This window comes from Cynoglossus semilaevis, unplaced genomic scaffold, assembly GCF_000523025.1.
Source record: "Cynoglossus semilaevis isolate Cse_v1.0 unplaced genomic scaffold, Cse_v1.0 scaffold342, whole genome shotgun sequence".
NCBI classification, from domain to species: domain Eukaryota; kingdom Metazoa; phylum Chordata; class Actinopteri; order Pleuronectiformes; family Cynoglossidae; genus Cynoglossus; species Cynoglossus semilaevis.
In genome coordinates, this window is record NW_007585117.1 from 160,886 (window position 1) to 179,823 (window position 18,938).

The window sequence follows — 18,938 nt, forward strand, 5'->3', positions numbered from 1 at the left end:
GACCTCTTCTGTCATTAGAACACCTCTAAACAGTACGTAAGTGCATTCATTACTCAATTACATTGCTTGTACTTCTATAAACCTCTGTATGTTGTATATTTCAAGTCTTGATGGCAATTCTACCCGTTGTACACAAAGTACTAATTTGTACCACGATTTTAGATATCTAGTGAGCTTTTATTTTCTTTGGGCAAAATTAAAAACATCAACACAACACAACAAAATAAATATTTTGGGGACCATGTTTATGTATTTCTTAACTGTAAATGAATTTAGGAGACAGTTTTCTCAAATAAAGGTCCAACTTTGACAACTACTCATACTGCATGTGCTCTGGTCATTCCTAGTTGGGGTAGCTCATCTACATTATTTAGCAGCGTGAAGTTTACAGTTTCAACCATACATCACATATAGGTAAAGGACAGTGGTTTCTGGTTACAAGAAAAAAATCTAAACAAAACAGAAGTGCTTCTCTGGTTTCAGAAGTTACACCGTAAGTACACGTATACACTTCCTATTAAATTTCTATCACCTTTCTGACAAGTTTGGTTTCCAGATTTGTGTTACCTGGATAACCTTAACTACAACATGGTGTTAATCTGTAAAATTACAATCCCATTTAGAGAAAAGGTGGCTGGTCCTTTACTTATATATGGTCTATGATTTCAACTATGAGACACGGCATAATGAAATTCTAATTTTACATTCAGAGGATAAACTGTTTAAACAGATCTAGTTATCTGTACTTCATGACAGACATTTCTTAAAGATGAACATTTCAAGCTTAGGTGTAATAAACTTTCTTTTATTGGCGCAAGAGAGTATCAACTATAGACTATATCAACTATAGAAGGATTGTCTTGTATGGTGACTCAACTTCAACCAGGCAGTGGATTGTAGGCAGTGGATTGTAGGCACAACTTCTAATTTGTAACCAACATTACTTTTATAAAAATATATATTATATACAATTACTCAGCCTGAAGGAAACAAATGACCCACACCTGCACCTATTTGCATCTTATTCCATTCCATCTACATAGATTTGGTTAAAGGTGGTGTATTGAACAAGTCAGATCTATTTTTCATCAGGATGTTTCAGTCAGGTGTCCCACAGTGACAACTGCACATGGTCGGGTCTGTTTGACTTGTAGAGTGCGTCTAACCTAAATGCAGCGCTTACTTTGGTAAACACAGCGACACAGGCACAAACGTGCAAAACAGATTTCAAACATTAATGAAACGGAATCAAGTTGTGGTGTGGGGAATATTCCATGGCTCTGGCTTTGTAAAGTAAAAACCATGACACAGGGAAATATGTTTGTCACTCATATCTGACAGCAACCATAATTAAAGTGGTTGTTGTAATGCCAGAAAACTAACAGACACTAAGGACACTTAGAAGTACAATGGAAGTCACAGCCACAGTGTTGAAAGTCAAAGAAGTTGACGGGAGATTGATATAAACTGCACTTTATTGCACCTCCACATGAGGTCAGAATTACTTGGCGTAAAATACACAAACAGGAAATGTGTCAGCTTTACAGGGGCCTGTTTTTACTTGGTACAGCACAGAGGACACCCTATGACATTTAACATCAGTAGACAACAGAATAATTTATATTCAAATCTTTGCATCATAATCCCGTCAAGATTCATGTAATTTGTGAACTTTCTCCTTCACATTTTCAATTTCCTAGATTGTTTTTAATGTTCTAAGCTGTGCTCCAGTCATGTTTTTATTTTGGACTCCCTGTGCACTGGTCTTGGTTTTGCCCTTTGTTTCAATTCTTTACACTTCCCAAAACATGGATCATCAGAACATTTTCTCTTTGGTTTGAGATTTTTCATGGTCTCACGTGGTTTATTTAATTTTTTTTCTACATCTGCATTTTCTTCACCCTTTTGTAAAAGTTTATAAATGTTTACCTCATTCACTTACATCTAAAAAGAAAAAAAACACATATAAACTAAATAATTTAATAAAAGAACATAAAAAAAAACTTTGGTGGCTTTGAATGTGCACTCTGTCCTATGTGTTACAGTAGATCACTACAGTTGATTTAACACAGAGTAAATCATCATTTAGCAGGACAGACAATGAAACAAGCTAAATGACCACAACCAGGGACCTTTAGTATTTAGTATTCAGGGAGAATACTAAAATATTAACAATCGACAATGAATAGTCAAACTATGACTTCTGTCAAGTTTTTACAGTGTTAAACTTCAGGCCACTGAACTTAACAAGGTTGCAGAGAGCTGCAGCTCGGGATTCTCTTTTTCTGACACAGGATCCTCAGCACACAGGTCTGCAGAAGGAGTAATGGCTGCTTTCAGTCTCTGTGGGTTAGAGTAGACTCGTTTAAAGAGGAGAGACGTTTATAATAGACACCCATCAGAGGTGAGGAAAACATTCTGACAGCAAAGGTTTTTGTTTTTTTTAATTATCGGTTGTGTTAGATTTTTTGACGCAACGTTGTCACAGTAGTACGGTGAGAGATCACTGGGGCTTTAGGGCTCAGGGCAGCATCACCTTGGTCTGAATTGCTGTGATTAACCACAGGTCAGACACTTTTGTCAAGTGCATTTCATCTTTACTGTGAAAGCTAAATATATGCATTCATTAAAGCTAGACAAATATTAACTGATTTTGTGAGAAAGATGCTTGGACCGAGATATGGAATTACATTCATGTTGATTCAGTGAACGCAATTCATTGGCACTCTGACTGGATTTGTACAGACAACTGGGATGAGATGGGAAGCTGTCAACTAAAACACGCATGGATGGATAATGTAAGGACCATGAAGTACAAATTAGGGTTGTCAGATATTCACTTTATGCCAATATCCAATATGCCACGTAGTCAATTTACAATTCTGATATCAACTGATACTGATATAATAATAATAATAATAATAATAATAATAATAATAATAATAAGTTTTATTTCATAGAGCAGAGCAGTGGTGGCCAAGTGGTTTGGGAAATTAAGTGCCAGCTGCTCACTAAGGTCAAAGGTTAAAGCTGTGTTTCTTAATTATACCCCCCCTCTCTGACCCCACCCCACACACAGGGAACAGAAGTTCTTTCGAACCGAAATTTAAATTCTATTAAGGGCATGGTAAAATTAATTTTTTTATCTGTACAATCCACTGTATGAGTTGCTGGCTCCAGCATTATGCATACAATCACCTGATTATTAAAATAGATTAATAAAGTAAGTTGCAATACTGCCATCTAGTGACTTTAACTTTCATATACATCCGTTTTTCCCCCAAAACTATTTTTAGGGCACACCATTAGGTTAAACCTGGACTTTTGTTATCGGTTTTCATTATCAGAGGAAAGACCATTAACAATTCTTACAGATATAACATAATTATGCTAATATCAGGCATCCCTAGTACAAATTTTCAGTCTGCTAATTCACTCTGTCCTCACCTCCAGCAGAGAGCCTTTGTTCCTCCAGATCTCCTGTAAGGCACCAAGTGGGATCCACATAACAGATAATAGTGAAATGGTCCAACCCAACCCGTCGGCCCACACTGGGTAGGTGTACGTCCCATAACGCACAGGAGTGTACTGGACAATGCTGGAGATAAGTATGCACTATGATACAGGAAGAGGAAAAGGTCATTGTTTGTTTACTTTTTAAAGTATAACAGGAATATAATTATATATATTTTTTAAAACCAAAAAAAAAAACGAAAGCTCACCGTCACCAACACTGGACTAAGAACCATCCAACAGATGCGGAAGTAGAGGCTTGGGGTTTTTCCCAGCATCTTCTTGATCATTAGTGAGACACGAGAAACGCCTTCAGGGAAGAGTACAGTGAGGGAATGAACCGGTTTAATATTCAGAACTAGCACAAAACACTGATTACCACATTAAACATTTTAAATTTGTTTAGGAAACAAATACAATTTATAAAGAACCAACCGCAGGAAATGAGGATGTTTAATATCATTTCACATTTAAAGAAAACATTTGGATTGAAATGAGGAACTTTGAGCATACCAAATATCCAACAGACAGCCATGACTTCGAAAAAGGCCAGACACATGAGAGAAACCACAGCAGTATAGTGATCCATCAGCTGAAACACGTAGATTCCCCCCTGTGTGGTTAAAAGAAAGAGAGAGAGTGAGTGAACAAAAAATAACTCTCAGCAGTGATGCAACTGCTGCCTCCTGTAGTCTACCAGATATCAGAAAATACCCCTGCTTCTTCTGACTGTACCTTTGTAATATGAGGAATTCCTAAGACAAAGCAGATGACGCACACAGCTAGAGTCAGCAACTCCCCTCTTTTTATATAAGGCAGCAGCTTGGCACCGTACTCGTCTCTGATGAAGGCCACGGCCACCTCCACTGTGGCGAACTGCAGCACAGATGTAGAAATATATACACATATATATCACATATAAATCACGTGTGAAAAGAACTGATACAGTCGTTTCTTTTTCTGGTCAATGGGACTTCCTGGTTAGTCATGTTATCATTGACTTTATAAGATTCATCAGCTGTTATTCAATTACTGTTTACAATTACTATTAAATAAAATCTAAAAATAAAATTTTCCACCAAATTTCATAATGAGGAAGTTGACAAAAATCTGTACAATTTTGTAACCAGCTTCCTACAAGTCACCTCTTTCTTTAACCACAATAACCAGCGCAATACTGTCAACTGGGGGTTAAAATACACATGTCTAAATACACATTTCTAAATAGACGTCTATGCCTACTGCACTTGCATCATGTTTGTGTATCCTACTATTACGACAAAGACTGATTCAAGATGTGGTTCCTGCAGACACATTGTCAATCAAAATGTGCAGAGAGGGAGGAGCTTCAACTACATTACAAAGGATGGAAACTGGTTACCTGGCTGTCGAGGCCCAAGCACAGCAACATGAAGAAGAAGAGAGGAGCCCACAAATAGGACACAGGCATAGTGGACAGGATTTCAGGGTATACCACAAATACCAATCCAGGTCCTAAAATCGTGACGGAGTAAAGCCTGTCAGTGTTTACAGCAAATATCATACACAGTAACAGTATATTGTAACAAAATACTGTAACAGTAGAGTATATTATCACATAAATTTAAAACAATAAATAGTTTACACTAACATTTTGCACTCTACAACTGCCCAATCAGAAAACTGTGAAGGCCAACTGTTTAGAGCTTGTTTGTGATTTCATTTTCTGCCCCGCCTTCCTCTGATATCCCCAACACAAAGAACATCACAACCATTTATTTCATGCTACAGTGATTTTCTCTCTACACTCTGTGTAGCCACCTGACACCTAGAGTTGTTAGTTTTCATTACATGAACATACTATTCTATGGTGATGACCTGCAAGGGTGACACACTTGACACCAGAGTAACAGCAGGTCAGGAAAAGGAAACCTGAGACTGACATGTCTAAACAAAGGTGGGTTTAAACAGTAATTAGTCTGAGACGTGACTGAAAAAAAAGGTAATTTTACTAAATCTGACATTAAGTGAACTTTTTATCAGAATTGTTGTCATTCAACATGAGGCTGCAGCCAAAATATTATCTCGAAATTAGATAAGCATACTGTATGAACTAAGAAATAAGAAAAAACAAATTTAAGAGTTACATGATGAGGTATGTACAAGATTTAAGTAAAATGACTCATGTTTTTAATCATCTATATCAGGTACTTTCATCTGATAGATCTATGTAATGTATTTAAAGGTGTGTTGCCTACCGTCTGTAGCGATGTTGTCTACTGGGAGGTTGTGTATATGAGCCATGTAACCAATAGCAGAGAAAATCACAAAGCCGGCCAGGATACTGGTGAATGAGTTGACAAATGACACAATCAATGTATCCCTAGAAAAATTTAAAGGACAAAAACAGATTATTCACAGAGGAAAAATATATTCAGAATGACACCGCACCATTTTTAAATGATGACAACAACCCTTTTCTACAGTGTTACCAAGATAAGATATTTGCTGCACATATGCAATGAACTGTGGGTACTTTCCCTTTGGGAAACACTGTGGAGATGTTGACTTCAAAACAATTGTGTGAAATTGCTCCCGTGGCTCTCAAAGCTGATTCCTATAGGCTGTCATCTTAACATTAGTGTGACCATCTCACCTAAGAATGTTGTTGTTGAATTTGTTGTAACTCGCCATGGACATCATGGAACCGAAGGCAATTCCAACAGAGTTAAACACCTGGGCAGCTGCATTGACCCAGACCTGCAATTAAGATGCATTAAAAAAAAAACATTTAAGTCAAGATCATTTTGATGGAGTTTACAGACTCTACATCAGTGGTTCTTAACCTTGATGGAGGTATTGAACCCTACCAGTTTCATATGCGCATTCACCAAACCCTTCTGTGATGGCCAAGCGGGGTCGTGTCATCACGAATCATATGAGTCGGGTGTGGTTCTTGTCCTCCACCGAACCCCTGAGACTGACTCACCGAACCGCTGGGGTTTGGTCGGACCCAGGTTAAGAACCACTGGTCTACATAAATAGTCATCAAAGGCCACATTTTGTACTATGGGTTTGACTTTTTTCACAAGGTGCTTAAACTTTGTGCCACAGTATAAATTCCACTGCAGCAGTAAAACACATTATTGTTAAGAGTTTTTTCTTTAAAATAAAATATTCAGTTACTATAACCAAGACCTTAAAATGTTTGTTTTGGAGGTGTTTATATTTGCTGTTGCTGGTTTCCAACTGTTACACACCCTAACCAATATTTATGAGACAGTCTGCCGCAAATTGTTATTTTCTTTTTGTCAGGATGCCTATTGATGGGGTTGTTCTGCAAGGTCAATTATTTACAAGCAGTTTCAGGTGTGTACATTGTGTTCCCATGTCCTACAATATGTGTAGGTCTTAAGTTTAACTTACCTTTTCATATGTAAGTCACTCACTTGACTAAATACATGCTGCATGCATTCCGTTAGAGACATTACAAGACTCACCTTCACCTCGAACAGTTTGTTCCAAACAGGGGTGGCAAAGAAGAGAATGCCATTTTTGGCTCCAGGCAGCTGTATATTATTGATGAGCAGGGCAAACAGGATGAAGTAGGGGAATATTGCAGTGAAATAAACAACCTGTGTGGAGAAGAGTAAAATAACAGCCGTAAATGTCACTGCATGTATGACACAGGAATAAATGTTTGTTGTAGCAGGACAACGAGAGTGCAAGAATCGAAAGTGGGTTTGAACACTTTATTCCACTATTGTACAAAACAACTCACTACTGACTAAGCGCACCACACAGAAAACCACACCCCCAGCCCACAGTCCTTTAGGGTGATAGGCGTCCAGTGCAGTGCCTGCCACAATGTTTTTGTTAGGACTGCCAAATGATAATTTGTTATTAATCTGATTAACCACAGAGTGCCAGTGTTAATCACCATTGATCTTTATTAATTGGGATTGAAATAATTAGCAATTATTTGTGACTTATCCAAATCATACAATTATTGATATGGAAAAATGTCAAGAAACATACACAAAAGTATAATTTCAAAATGTAGCTTCTTAGAATAGGTGAATGTTTGTCAATACTGCCCAGCTTGACAATGCCTTCTACATAGAATGTACAGTTATGTAGATCTAAATAGTGTCTGAGGGTATGTACTTTGTGAGAATGTTTTATCTTCTTTTATATATTTTTATTTATTCTTTTGAAAGACATTTTTAATAATTACCAGTTTTTACACAATTTAAAAAATAAAGAAGAAATTAAAACTGGTAAGTATTCACTCATTATTCACTCTTTTAGTAGAGTAGAATAAGTAATATCTATTCCTCTGTCCCTCGCCCAGCATTATTACACCATATTACATAAAACTAACCATGAACTACAGTGGACAGTAACACATTTCCCATTCAACCATTCTTGACCCTTCACTTGTGTTGTTTTAACAGATCAGCACATAAACCACTGAAAAAAGTGCTAAGTTGTTCAAACATTTAATCACAAAGGGGCAGTGGTGACTTAGTGGTTAAGGAAGCAGACTTGGGTCTGGAAGGCTTCAGGTTCCAGTCCACCAGCTGCCAGGTTACCACTGAGGTGATCTGAGCATGACACCGTCTCCACTCACTGCTTCCCAGGCTCTTAAAGCTGCCCACTGTTCACTTTGGTGATGGGTTAAAAGCAGAGGTCACATTTGGTTGTGTGCATGACAAGTAGTCATTATGACATATTATACAGCCACACCTTGAACATTTGGTCGTCGTGTACTGTGACTGAAGGCTATTTTGTTTTTTCGTTTACATCTAATCTGAACTGTTTGAGCAGAATCTCAGACTATACAACATGATGACCTTCCTTTTAACTGAGAACACCAGACGTTTTAAACAACGGCGCCAGCACAAAAACAAATCATCACAATAACTATCATAACTCAAATATACGAATCTTACCTTGCCAGTGGATTTGACTCCTTTAAATATGCATAAATATACGATGACCCAAGCAGCAAGGAGATAACCAAAGAGTTCCCAGCGAATGCCACCTGCTTCTTCAATGGAAGCCGTTTTCTCCAGGAGCTTGTGACTGTATGCATATACAGAAAGGTTTAAGTCTCCTCAAAACAACTTTGGCAAACTTGTTTTTAACTGCAAGTGTGATGCCGATAACAACTGATTTTGTTTTTTTAACTGTTCTTCTGACGTTAGGAACCCCCTGGCTCTGACATTTCTGTTAAAAAGTACATTTCTTCCACTTGATGGAAAATATTAGTGTTTTACTAGAGGAAACTATTTTGAATGAGTTACAGAATTATACATTTATATCAAACAATAATGTTGTACTGGCACATTTAAATCTGCATGAACCCAAAACACCTGTGCAGTCAACCTAGTGTATTGTTGAGTCTGCAGAACATGATTGGCATTAACAGTGTCACATCATATATTCTCAAGAATCACCCATGTTCAGGAACCCCTAGAACTCTAAACGTTTGATCAGATATTACATTGCATATAAGAATGTATTACAAAAAGGTTTTCTCACTCAAAAAACTGCTGGCTGGCAGACTGCATGCGGGTGGCGTTTCCAGGAAAACCACTGGAACAGTTTCCAACAACATTCCAGGTGTTGTTGCAGGAAGTCCATGGAAGCGTCGCTCCGAAAGAGTTGAAGAAATAATAAAGAGCCCAGCTCATGAGGACATTGTAGTATGTAGAGAACACAAAGGAAAGAACCACTGTGGCCATACCCACACCTGTGAAGTGACACAGCAGGAGGTTAAGAAAGCAAAAGGTTAGACTCATGCCATGAAGGGCTTGACAGCAATTCAAAGATATTAATAGCAAACTCCATAAGTCGATGCTGTAGACCACATAAACAATAGTGACATATAGAAACAACAAGAGAAAAAAGGCTTCCACTCACTCTGAATTTTAATATTTTACGATAAGTGAATCACTAGTTGACATTAGTTGATCCCTCAAGACTGGACAGTGTGGCAAACAGCTAGGACCATCAGTGTGGTGGTAAGAGATATCTGACTGCAAACAGAGTTTTGGGAATGAACATAGGGCTGTTCCTAAAAAATTGTATAGAGTTTAGAATAGAATTAGTTTAAAATAGAGCTTAGATTTGCATTTGTCTATGATTGAAGTATACAGTGGATGTCAATCATGTGGCTAAGGAAATGAAACTCTGATCACAGACATATCACAGAAATAGTCAGTGTCAGAGATAGAGGCATTGTGGGACATCCTGAAAGACAACTCCAATAGAGATAAAATCAATTCCTGGAGTGATGGATTATAAATTCCACTGTGTCTTTTGGCTGATGCAGAACAGGTCCTTCGCCTAAACATGGGAGCAAAGCCTTTTGCACCTGCTGTTTTATCAATGTGTCAGACTTCAGGTTGGAATATGTGTGTGACTTGGTTGGTTCAGCTAAAAATATGCACCTTAATTTCATCTCCACCTTTTATCTTTTCTAGGAATTTAAAGAATTGACACTGCTGTAAGGCAAAGAAACTAAATTTTTTTGTCTTATGTACACCTGACATTTATGTTATTACTACTATACTTTACCTGCACTTGGTAATGAATGTTTACGTATGTTTTTATTTAACTCTATTTATTTATTTAACTGTTTTGTTTTTATTTTTACATCATTTTAGATTTCAGAGCAGAGGAGACTGTGGAATAGAGGTGAAGAATAGAGTGCAGGCAGGATGGAACAGCTGGAGAAAAGTGTCAGGAGTGATCTGTGATAGAAGAGTGTCAGCTAAGGTGAAGGGAAAGGTTTACAGGACGGTGGTGAGACCAGCCATGATGTATGGTTTAGAGACACTAGCAATAGGCAGAAGACAGGAGGCGGAGCTGGAGGGGGCAAAGATTCTCTTTAGGAGTGACAAGAATGGACAGGATCAGGAATGCTGTCATTAGAGGGACAACACAGACAGGAAGGTTTGGAGAAAAAGCTAGAGAAGCCAGATTGAGATGGTTTGGACATGTGCAGAGGAGGGACAGTGGATACATTGGTAGAAGAATGTTAGAGATGGAGCTACCAGGTAGGAGACAAAGAGGAAGACCAAAGAGGAGATATATGGATGCAGTGAGGGAGGACATCCAGATAGTTGGAGTCAGACTAGAAGATGCAGAGAACAGGGCAATATGGAAATCAATGATTTGCTGTGGCAACCCCTGAAAAAGGGACAAAGCCGAAAGAAAAAGAAGATCATTTTAGATTTTGCAATTCCTCACCTTCAGTTTCCCTCTAACAAAGGGTAGTGGTCAGATTCAGATTCAAAAATAATCATTTATCTCTTTTAGGTGTTGAAAACCCTACAAACGTTAATCATTTCTGTAAAACAAATTACAATAAATACTACTACTACTGCTACTGCAAATACTGTAAGTATTGGTGGATTGATCAAAAACTTCCTTTGTAGTAGTAAGGTAAGATGGAGGACCTTACCTTACTACTACAAAAGGAAGTTTTTTTGCAGGGAAAAACAACCTATCGCTGTGTTGAATTAATAAAATAGATGAGGAGGGATTGAAAAACAGGTCTGTGTCAACACAATGAAGGTGACAAAGGAAACGCACCCTGAGCTCCAGGATTAGCTAAAATCGCTGGCTGCCACACATGTTAAGCTCTCTTCCCTTTGTTATAAGTTATTTGTCCCGTTCCTACTCGCTCCTACCATCTCCCTTCCATGATCGACTGCTCTATTGTTCCATGTGATCTGTGCACAGCGGGTCTAGTGATAGCTTATGAAAAGTTCAGTTTCTCAGAGAATTCATTTTACACAACTGTTGAAGCTTTGCGACAGAAAACACAAATGTATTACTTACAGAGAATTGACTTCAGGATGCACATGGCATTGGTGAAAACAGAAACTGAACACGTTTACTTATAATAAGTTTTAAAATATTATTATAAACTTTTAATAATAATAATAATATTATATACATTTATTATGAAGCAGTTTGGTCATTCTCAGTTTGTGAAAGATTACAAAATACATGTTAATCTATTTATTGATTGACTATTGTTGAAATTGTATTAATGACGCTTAAAAAGTTTTAACACAGAGAATAGTTTTATGTGAGTAAAAAGCAAGTGCTGTCCTACATCTAAAATAGCTACAAACTCGGATAATGGCATGAATAATGAATATTACTGTTAATTGGTCCTGGCCTATATTAATGACTGAGACGAGAACATTCATATTACACTCTCTTTTGGAATATTCCTACAAATGTGTGCCAATTTTATTAGCCATCAATTCAAAATTTGAACAAAAACTAAAAAAAAGAATTTATGTTGAGAATTGTATTTTTTTTTTTTTGCTTTTCTATTTTTATAAGAAATGTCGTCTTTTTTTAAATTCACTATGTTTGATTTACTAATATTTAAACACTTGCAGTTGCATCAGAACCAAGCCTTTTTTGTGTGGCCAAACATGCTGATGTTGATTCCAGGCTGTATTTGCAGCTCACACAGTTCAACACAGGTTGTACCTGAAGTGAGGAGTAAATAATTAAAATAAATAATAGGATTCACACAAAGAGGACAGTGTGTGTTAGAAGCTTCTTTAAATATCATGAATATCCTGACACCTAACTTAAACAAAACGCTTTAAAAAGCTGAAGAAATGTGACTTGTCAAAACCATTTTGTATCTGCTGCAGTGAACCAAACATCTGGATTTCATAACTTGTCAGTTAACTAGACAGTGGTTATTATTTATTACATCACTGATCACATATGTATCGCAGTAAACTGCACATGAGTTGCACTGGGAAAATATTCAAAAGAGGAAAATAAACTACCTGTTTTTGGCCCTTGTTAAGCACAGAGCAATAACCAGGAAGAAATGAGGGAAAAATCAAGAGAAGGATGGACCGATATTTTGACCGGGTAGATTATCTCTGTATTTAGGAGAAAGCTATGGAGAAAAATGGTCAGTTAGAACAAGACAAACCGCATTGTTATTTCAGTTAGAACAAGACAAGCCGCACTGTAGTTTCACACCAACATGGGTTCAATGGTTAATGATGGCTGGGGCCTTGCTTGAACAAAGGTTTGTTAGTGAAATGTTATAATTTTTTTCATTCTTCCAATAGACGACTGTCAAGTCATGGAAACAATGATAGCCTTGATATAACTTAGTTTAAAGACGATTTATCACCATTCATGGCAAAGGACTTTGTAACATGTCCTTTGCTTAACAAGGTCTCATCCATCAACATCAGCAGTTAGATAAATAAATCTCAGAGATAAAACAGCTTTTATTACAAACAGTACAAAGAAGCACCCACAGTACAAACAAATGACAGCACAGGATCAAATACTAAAGCTACAGACACCTCGCATTTCTGTCAGGCAGAACTTTAGAAAAGAGAATAAAATGTCCAGCACAACTGTTTCAAGGGTTTTTGTAGGTTTTGTTTAGAGTAGGCTGTTGTAATCATTGGCCACAGATGTTTAGGCAACATTTAATCATCCAAATACAACTAAATCAAGGGCAAATGAGAGCTGGCAAGGTTTAGAGCAGAGTATCAGCAGAAAGTCAACATTTATATGTAGTATTTCCCACATGGAAATGTCTGCTATGACGTGAGCAGCAGAAGCAAAGAGAAGTCTCTGTAGAGTAGAGTACTCTGGAAAAAAACATTTTGTGAACAATGTGCTCATAGGATCCTGCCCAACTGGTCAAATGACTATTGCACTGACTTTCCCTAGTACTTTTTCAGCAGCTGTCTATTTGAAACAATTTAGCTGAGGTCTATAGGCTCAAGTAGACAGAAAATTCTAAGCATATCTCAAGCATCACTGAACAATAAGTCATCTTAGTCCACAAAGGCACATAATCAGATTAATGAGATTAAAAGGATCATCCAAACTTCCAGCTGAAAGCCAATTCATGTCAAGCACCACATGACTGGCAGATGAGAGACAACCAGGATTCTAAGAAGCCATTGCAAAGACCAACGAGTTTCAAAACATGAGCTCAACGTAGGGGCAGGTATGTGGTCTTGATTAAAATTAGGATTGACAACTTTATAATATCTTCAACAACAAAATTACTAATACGCCCACGAGCCCATGAGCACCCACTCTCTGGAAATTATTGATTTTCTATGACCTTTTACCAACAAGTCGATGCATATTATGGTCGATGTAAACATCTGCAAACGAGAAGAGCCTCAGAGTTGATCTGTGATGAATCCCCCACCCCCATCTTTGCCAACTGACTGCACACCTCTCCACTAATATAAACATTACACCCTGTGTAGCTCACAGGTTATTATCGTCCTTATTATGGTCCTCCACTCATTAAAAAAAGACCTGGATTTCTCTCTTTGCACCATGTTATTTGCACTCAAAATCTACAACTTTTACCCTTTTACCCACCTCTACCAGTGCATTTTTCACTAAAATGTAAAAAATGGAAATCAATAAAAATCAAAAGTTGAAAACAACTATTAATTTCTAAAGATTTTGCCTAAGAAATCTAGAAAAAAAATGCTACTTTTAATCAAGTGTGCAACAAAGAGAAACATAGTGAGATATTATGAAAGGGAATGCAGAAAATTAATAATGCCACAGGGTTAAAATATTTCATCAAGGCTATGTTATAAGTTATCAAAATAACTTAATTCCAATTTTTAGAATTTGTGTAATTCATTTATTCAGGTTTTAGGCATGAATGCTAAAGGCATGCATTAGCAAAGAAGAGGTTCAAGAGTGGAAAGGAAGAAAATTTAAAAACTTTAAATCACTTTAATGGTTAAAATAATTCATAAGCAATAGATCACTATTACTCTTCCTCTATTACCTAAATTACAGTATTCCTAAAGACTACAGGGATACAAATGTATAAATCAACCAGTGGATCAACACAGATCTTTTATTGAAGGTTTGGTGTAGTTCTAGCCCATTCATGCAAACACAGTATTTATATCAGGTCCTTTTTGCCTTATATGTGAAACTGGCGTGATTGATCACTCACCTTTTAATAAGGGGCAGATTTTGGCAAAAGCATGCACTGGGCCTACATGAGTGTACTGGCCAATGGCAAACTCCATGAAGAGCAGAGGGATGCCACACAGAAGCACCATGGTGAGATAAGGGATGATGAAGGCTCCTGGGTTGGGAAAACAATGTCGTTATGCACCTCTCAGCTACGTGTTATTTGACTCCTGCCACAGCGCATGAGGTACAGTATATGTTGACAGCATCCATTGTTGTTATGCAGGAATTAACCCAATGTTTACCTAACTATCATCCAAGTAAAGGTAATAATGTGTAATATTGCACCACTTCATGGAATTGGGGGGAACCCCCCCACTCAGTTAACAGACTATGGTGTAGACAGGACTGACTATGTCTCTTCAGATCTATAAGTGTGCTTGGATCTGGAAAAACACCAGCTCTAGGCTGTATTCATTCTGTGTCATTCATTTATCCTGAAGTAGAAACTGTCTTTTCTTCATCACTGCCTGGCCTTTACAGCACACACATTAGTGTGTGTAATCTTGCTGAGTCATTCTTACAACACAGTAAATTTTGCCTGAGAGTTAACAGAGTTAATGGAATCTAGACTAAGCAACATTCGTGGATCTATTAACCCCATTTATGTCCTCCCAATTGCCTCTTGGATAATTTGGTCTTCTGGGGTCAAAATGAACCAGGGGACTTTTTTTAAAAATGTAAATGTAAATGTTATATTTGGGGTCAGTTCAAGCAGGACTGATAAAGTAGACATGAAAGTAAAATAGTTTCTCAGTGCCATGGTCCAACCCTAGATGAAAAGGGACACTTTTTTTTTTTTTTTTTTTTTTTTTTTTTTTTACTTTTTGTCACTGTGACAATGTTAGTTTTAAAAATATCTGCATGACATAATGGTAGAAGTTTTCCTGTGATTACACTCATACTGTTGTTGATGATGAAACCATAAAGGTATGTGTTGAAAAACATTAAACAAAGGGGCATTGTTAAGTTTATATTTGTTGATATGTTATTTCTAAACAAATGAAGCACTTTGTTTCTTTTAAATGAGAAAATGATTGAAGCTCCATCAGTACAAGCAATTTGTTTCTTTTAAATGAGAAATGATTGAAGCTCCATCAGTACAATCAGTGCAAAACATTGGTTATAACTAACTAGCTTTTCTATGGAAGGGTGGAGTTTTTAGGTAAAACGTACAACAGCATTCGTTGGTTTACAGAGAGGGGGAAAGAGAAAGCGTTGGAGGGGATCTGAAGCAACATTTCTGTGAGATTCTTGATAGTAGTTTATATTCACTAAACATTTTTCTAGTATTACTTTCTAGTCATTTGTTGTAGTTGTGTATAGTGTGCGTGCGTGTAGCCCACTAAACACTAAAACCTTGTAACCCGTTTTAAAATGTAGTTAGCTCAGCACGTGCGACTTTTACTTTAAAAAACAAACTCAGATGTTGATTTGTGCCTGACAAAATGACGATTATCGACTAGTCTTTGATTAATCGACATGTCGCTGTAGATCTAAGACGTCACAGAATGTTGTAAAACATTGTTACAGATTGCCAACTTTCCTTGCCCCTTCTCTCAAGTAGCTGACCACGGTGTGGTCACTGAGTTACACTAGCTAACCACCAGAGACTAGTCACATTAAAACTGTCTTACCTCCACCACTGCTGTAGCACAGGTAGGGAAACCTCCAGACGTTGCCTAGTCCCACAGCGTAGCCTACGGATGCCAGGATAAACTCAAGCCGTCCACTCCACGTGGGTCTTTCATCCATCGCCTTGTTCGTGGCCACTTTGAGAGAACACATTCTTTCATCGGCTTGGATCTTTGAATTCGAACCTGCTCCGTTATCCATGCCTCCTGGCGATGGATTAGAGTAAAAACGCGACTATTTAGATTTCTACACTGCGGTGGGAAGAGGGATGTTCGTGTCGCGTATGACCAACTGTATAAAAACCTGTTATACGGCAAAACGAATGTCGGACTGTTTTACGTCGGGATAATTCTCAGTACAAAGGGCGACGTACTGAGCCAGAGTTACTTAATTATACCCTACTACTTTAGTGTCTCATAACTGTTATGTATCCTTCTCCATTTCGCCGACAGTAGCAGCAAAGTCAGCAGGGGCGCCGAGATGCAAATCTAACAAAATAAGAGCTGGGTTTTAAAGAGACATTTCAGTGAGTGCGATCCGTCAGCCAAGACAAAACCGGAGCGCAGATATTAGAACTGTTACTTTAAGGAGAAAAACAGTACAATACAATACAATTAGTGTTTCACTTGTTTTCCTGGTGAAAGAAATTACGGGAAAATTGGGCTAGATATCACTGAATTCATAAAGACATATTTTTCAAATTATTGTTTTTTTTTTAAATATATAATTCACCTGGTAATACACCACAGGGTGTCAAACGTAAGTGAACAATGGGTATGAATAAAGATCGGACTTCAGTTGACATTGTTTACCTTTGGTGGTGTACAAAGTAGGTGAGCACCCTATGTTTTTGCACTTGACAAAGGCAGGGGAAAGGGCAAGTCATGTGTACACGTTGACATGGTTCAGAATAAAAGTACAATGTTGACTAAAAAGATGTTGCATCATGTGAAATATATATTATTCTCACTTTGTGTATTTACTAGCTGCTTGGAGATATTTTCATTATGCTATCTGCAACTTGTTGGGCCTTTAACAATTATTGCACTGCCATGAAATGCCCTACTGACAATTTCAACTTTCTTGTCCAGCGTCTAGGTTTATCACACCTTATCATGCACCAACAGACGGTTAGCAAACTCTCTGCTGGACATCAGCCAGCTGATAAGTGCATTCTGGATCTTTTGAAGTGTGGATGCAACATAACTGTCAAATTGAACATTGGCAGGACAATTAACACAACACTTAACCTAAGCTTTATATACTCATAAAGGTTCCACAGGCCTCTGTCTGCAACCAATCCTCATCTTTAAAATCAGGGTTAGAAGTACTCTAGACAAGGACTTTGGACCTGACTTAAACTCAAGTTAATCAGGGTCAATCTCAAAAAAGTCTCAACTCTTGAAATTTAAGATTCTGCAAAGCACTAATTGTAATTATTTGGACTCCAAAACTATTCTTTGGGGACATACAGTTGGCTATGACCCACCAAACACGAAAACAACGTGGGCCACAATTGTCCTAAAATTGAACAGGGGGCCGGGTCAGGAGCAGATAGATGGAGCATTTATGTGAACTAAGATAAAAGACATGTAAAAGTCATGCATAAAGGCTAAAATGCTAAAATGCTTTTATCACTTTCTACGCCATCTATTTGGAAAACATGCGTATCGCAGGGAAAAGGCGTATAATGTATAATGATAATATAAACAAATTATATAATTTGTAAAAGTATGGCAGGCCAAATTAAAAAGCTCCCAGTCCTTAGTTTACCCATTATTGATCTAACCCAACAAAGCCAACAACTGTATTTATTGAAATGCAACACATCTAATGGAACATATAAAACACAAGAATGTACATTAAATTGCAACTATTTATATTGTTTTAAGAACAACGGAACACAACCATACTTCTGAAAGTCAATAAACGCGGATCACATGACATAGCATTTGAAAGTCAGTGGACTCTGGTCCGGTGTGACACTGACACTATTTACTTGTGGCATAGTCATGCTTTTATTTTGAAGGCAGACCCTGTGACGTCTGCAATGCGCTCTACAGATTCTGCAGCTTTGTTTCTGTGGTTTTCCGGATCTAAGCGACGCTAGAGACGACAGTTCTCCATGCATGTAATGAAGCTTCGAGGAACGTTTTCTTTTTTTCTTCTTCTTTCCTTCTGGGAAACAGTGTACACACAAATACAAATGCTCACGTTTCTTTGCATTAGTATTGCCTAACGCAATTGTCCTGACTGCTCCCACAATATGAATAATACAATTTTATTTAGTGGGTCATATCATTCCCTGTGCCAGCAATTGGTTTAACTTCTCAGTATTTTTCCATTAGTTTACTTCAGCAGTGTAAACGCCCACACAAGCACCAATGTATGTATACATTTGCGGTTTCAAAATTGAATTTGTGTTTTAGGTCTTAAATGGGTTAAAATTGGTTAATATTGCATTCTTTCTGTGTACTTTGCTTACTGTAACTGAAGAGGGTATGTCTGGGCTCCCATGTGTTACACTGGCAGTATTTCTTTGAATTTCTAGTTGTGGTAAAAACTTCAGAACCACTGCACCGAAAGGCCTTGAACCAGACCAACAATGTGCCCTCATCTTTTGCATCTTTCTTTTATCATTATCAGAGATAATTAAAGCCACTCCCATGGATAATCTGGCAAGGACCCAGTTCACCCTGGCCAGTCCACGGGTCCATCATAGGGTCACATATAAAGATAAAATAAATAAATAAATAACAAGAGTGTCTACTGAA

The 18,938-nt window shown here is 37.5% G+C and overlaps 1 protein-coding gene across 1 annotated transcript; it reads right to left on the reverse strand.

Moving 5' to 3' along the window:
* Positions 1 to 1,457: 1,457 nt before the first annotated feature.
* On the reverse strand, positions 1,458 to 17,233 carry LOC103398610 (sodium- and chloride-dependent GABA transporter ine). The gene is made up of 13 exons (XM_008337270.3): positions 16,167 to 17,233; positions 14,510 to 14,644; positions 9,040 to 9,250; positions 8,448 to 8,580; positions 6,993 to 7,127; positions 6,149 to 6,252; positions 5,751 to 5,875; positions 4,895 to 5,007; positions 4,249 to 4,389; positions 4,027 to 4,126; positions 3,723 to 3,823; positions 3,448 to 3,615; positions 1,458 to 2,343 (listed from the first exon to the last, which is right to left on the reverse strand). Exons 1-13 carry the CDS (start codon positions 16,363 to 16,365, stop codon positions 2,230 to 2,232), a joined length of 1,779 nt encoding a protein of 592 aa, XP_008335492.1. The 5' UTR covers positions 16,366 to 17,233; the 3' UTR covers positions 1,458 to 2,229.
* Positions 17,234 to 18,938: the final 1,705 nt, after the last annotated feature.

Excerpts from the sequence above, each read along its gene's own strand:
- LOC103398610 (XM_008337270.3), bottom strand. The coding sequence starts at position 16,365 with ATGGATAACGGAGCAGGTTCGAATTCAAAGATCCAAGCCGATGAAAGA. Across the intron at positions 7,128-8,447 it reads GAGTCAAATCCACTGGCAAG|GTTGTTTATTTCACTGCAAT; the intron begins GTAAGATTCGTA and ends TTCTCCACACAG. Across the intron at positions 4,390-4,894 it reads GCTTGGGCCTCGACAGCCAG|TTCGCCACAGTGGAGGTGGC; the intron begins GTAACCAGTTTC and ends TCTGTGCTGCAG.